The sequence below is a fragment of the Monoraphidium neglectum genome, assembly GCF_000611645.1.
Source record: "Monoraphidium neglectum strain SAG 48.87 unplaced genomic scaffold scaffold02107, whole genome shotgun sequence".
Lineage (NCBI taxonomy): Eukaryota > Viridiplantae > Chlorophyta > Chlorophyceae > Sphaeropleales > Selenastraceae > Monoraphidium > Monoraphidium neglectum.
The window spans coordinates 10,395-11,405 of NW_014011521.1; the positions used below are offsets into that span (position 1 = coordinate 10,395).

Genomic DNA, 1,011 nt, shown 5'->3' on the forward strand with positions numbered 1-1,011 from the left:
ACACACACAGGTTTTGGACCTCGTCCTCCGCCAGCCGACGCTGCTGCTCTTCGGGCCCGACACGCTGCGCGCCAAGCTCGCCGCGCTGCAGCGGCTGCTGGGTGGCGCGGACTACCAGGTGGCGCTCATGCTGGTCGCCAAGCAGCCGTCGCTAGTGGGGTTCCAGATCAGCGTGCTGGAGGCGAAGCACGCCGCGCTCTGCAAGGCGACGGGGCTGGCACCCGCCAAGGTGCGCGCGCGCGTGTGTGTGTGTGTGTGTGTGTGTGTGTGTGTGTGTGTGTGAGTGTGCCAGCGCGCAAGCGGGGGATGGTCTGTTGGCACGTGTGAGCGGGGGCTGAGGGGCGTTGGTGGGAGCGCTCGAAGGACGGTGGGGCGGCCGGCACGGCTGGGGATCGCCGCCGCGGCGAGTGGCGGCTGGGTGCAGCGCCGCGCCCCTGCAGTTCCACACCGCCGGCGGGCTGCCAGGGCGCCTGCGACCCGCCGGTTTCGCTGCCGTGGCCCAACACCTCCTCCCCTTGTCGCCCCCGCCCGCGCGCCACGCCCCTGCCGCCGGCGCCCCCACAGGCGAGCGCGCTGCTGCTGCGCTTCCCGCTGCTGCTCACGGCGGCGAGCGCGCAGGTGGAGGCGACGTGCGAGCTGCTGCTGCGGGAGCTGGCGTTGTCATCGAAAGCTGAGCTGGCAGATTTGGTGACGCGCCACCCCGAGCTGCTGCTTTACGGGGCCCCCACGCTGCAGGTGCGGGGAGCCGGCGCGGGGCGCTCGCAGCGGGAGACGCGTGCCGGCGGGGTCAGCCTCTGGGGATGGGTGGGCAGCGGTGCTCGGCGGTTAGTGGCTGCTGGGGCTCAGGCTGGCGCCGGGCTGGGCCTGGGTGGCACGCGCGACGCTGCGGGCTCAGGGCATTTTTATTTGCACACGCACATTGCACACTGGCACAAGCCGCAATTCACCGGCAGGGCATGGACACCCCTCTTTTACCAACCACCACCCCACACTATCCCACCTCCTCCCAGT

General features: G+C 71.3%; 1 protein-coding gene across 1 annotated transcript in view; it reads left to right on the plus strand.

The window, feature by feature from the left end:
* Positions 1-829, plus strand: part of MNEG_9903 (hypothetical protein) — a gene marked incomplete at both ends in the record, with an annotated part of 3,396 nt that extends 2,567 nt beyond the window's left edge. Inside the window, 3 exons of the mRNA XM_014041628.1 lie at positions 35-229; positions 565-659; positions 736-829. Of these exons, the coding sequence (XP_013897082.1) occupies positions 35-229; positions 565-659; positions 736-829 (384 nt within the window). The remainder of the gene's footprint in view (positions 1-34; positions 230-564; positions 660-735) is intronic.
* Between the last annotated feature and the right edge of the window lie 182 nt (positions 830-1,011).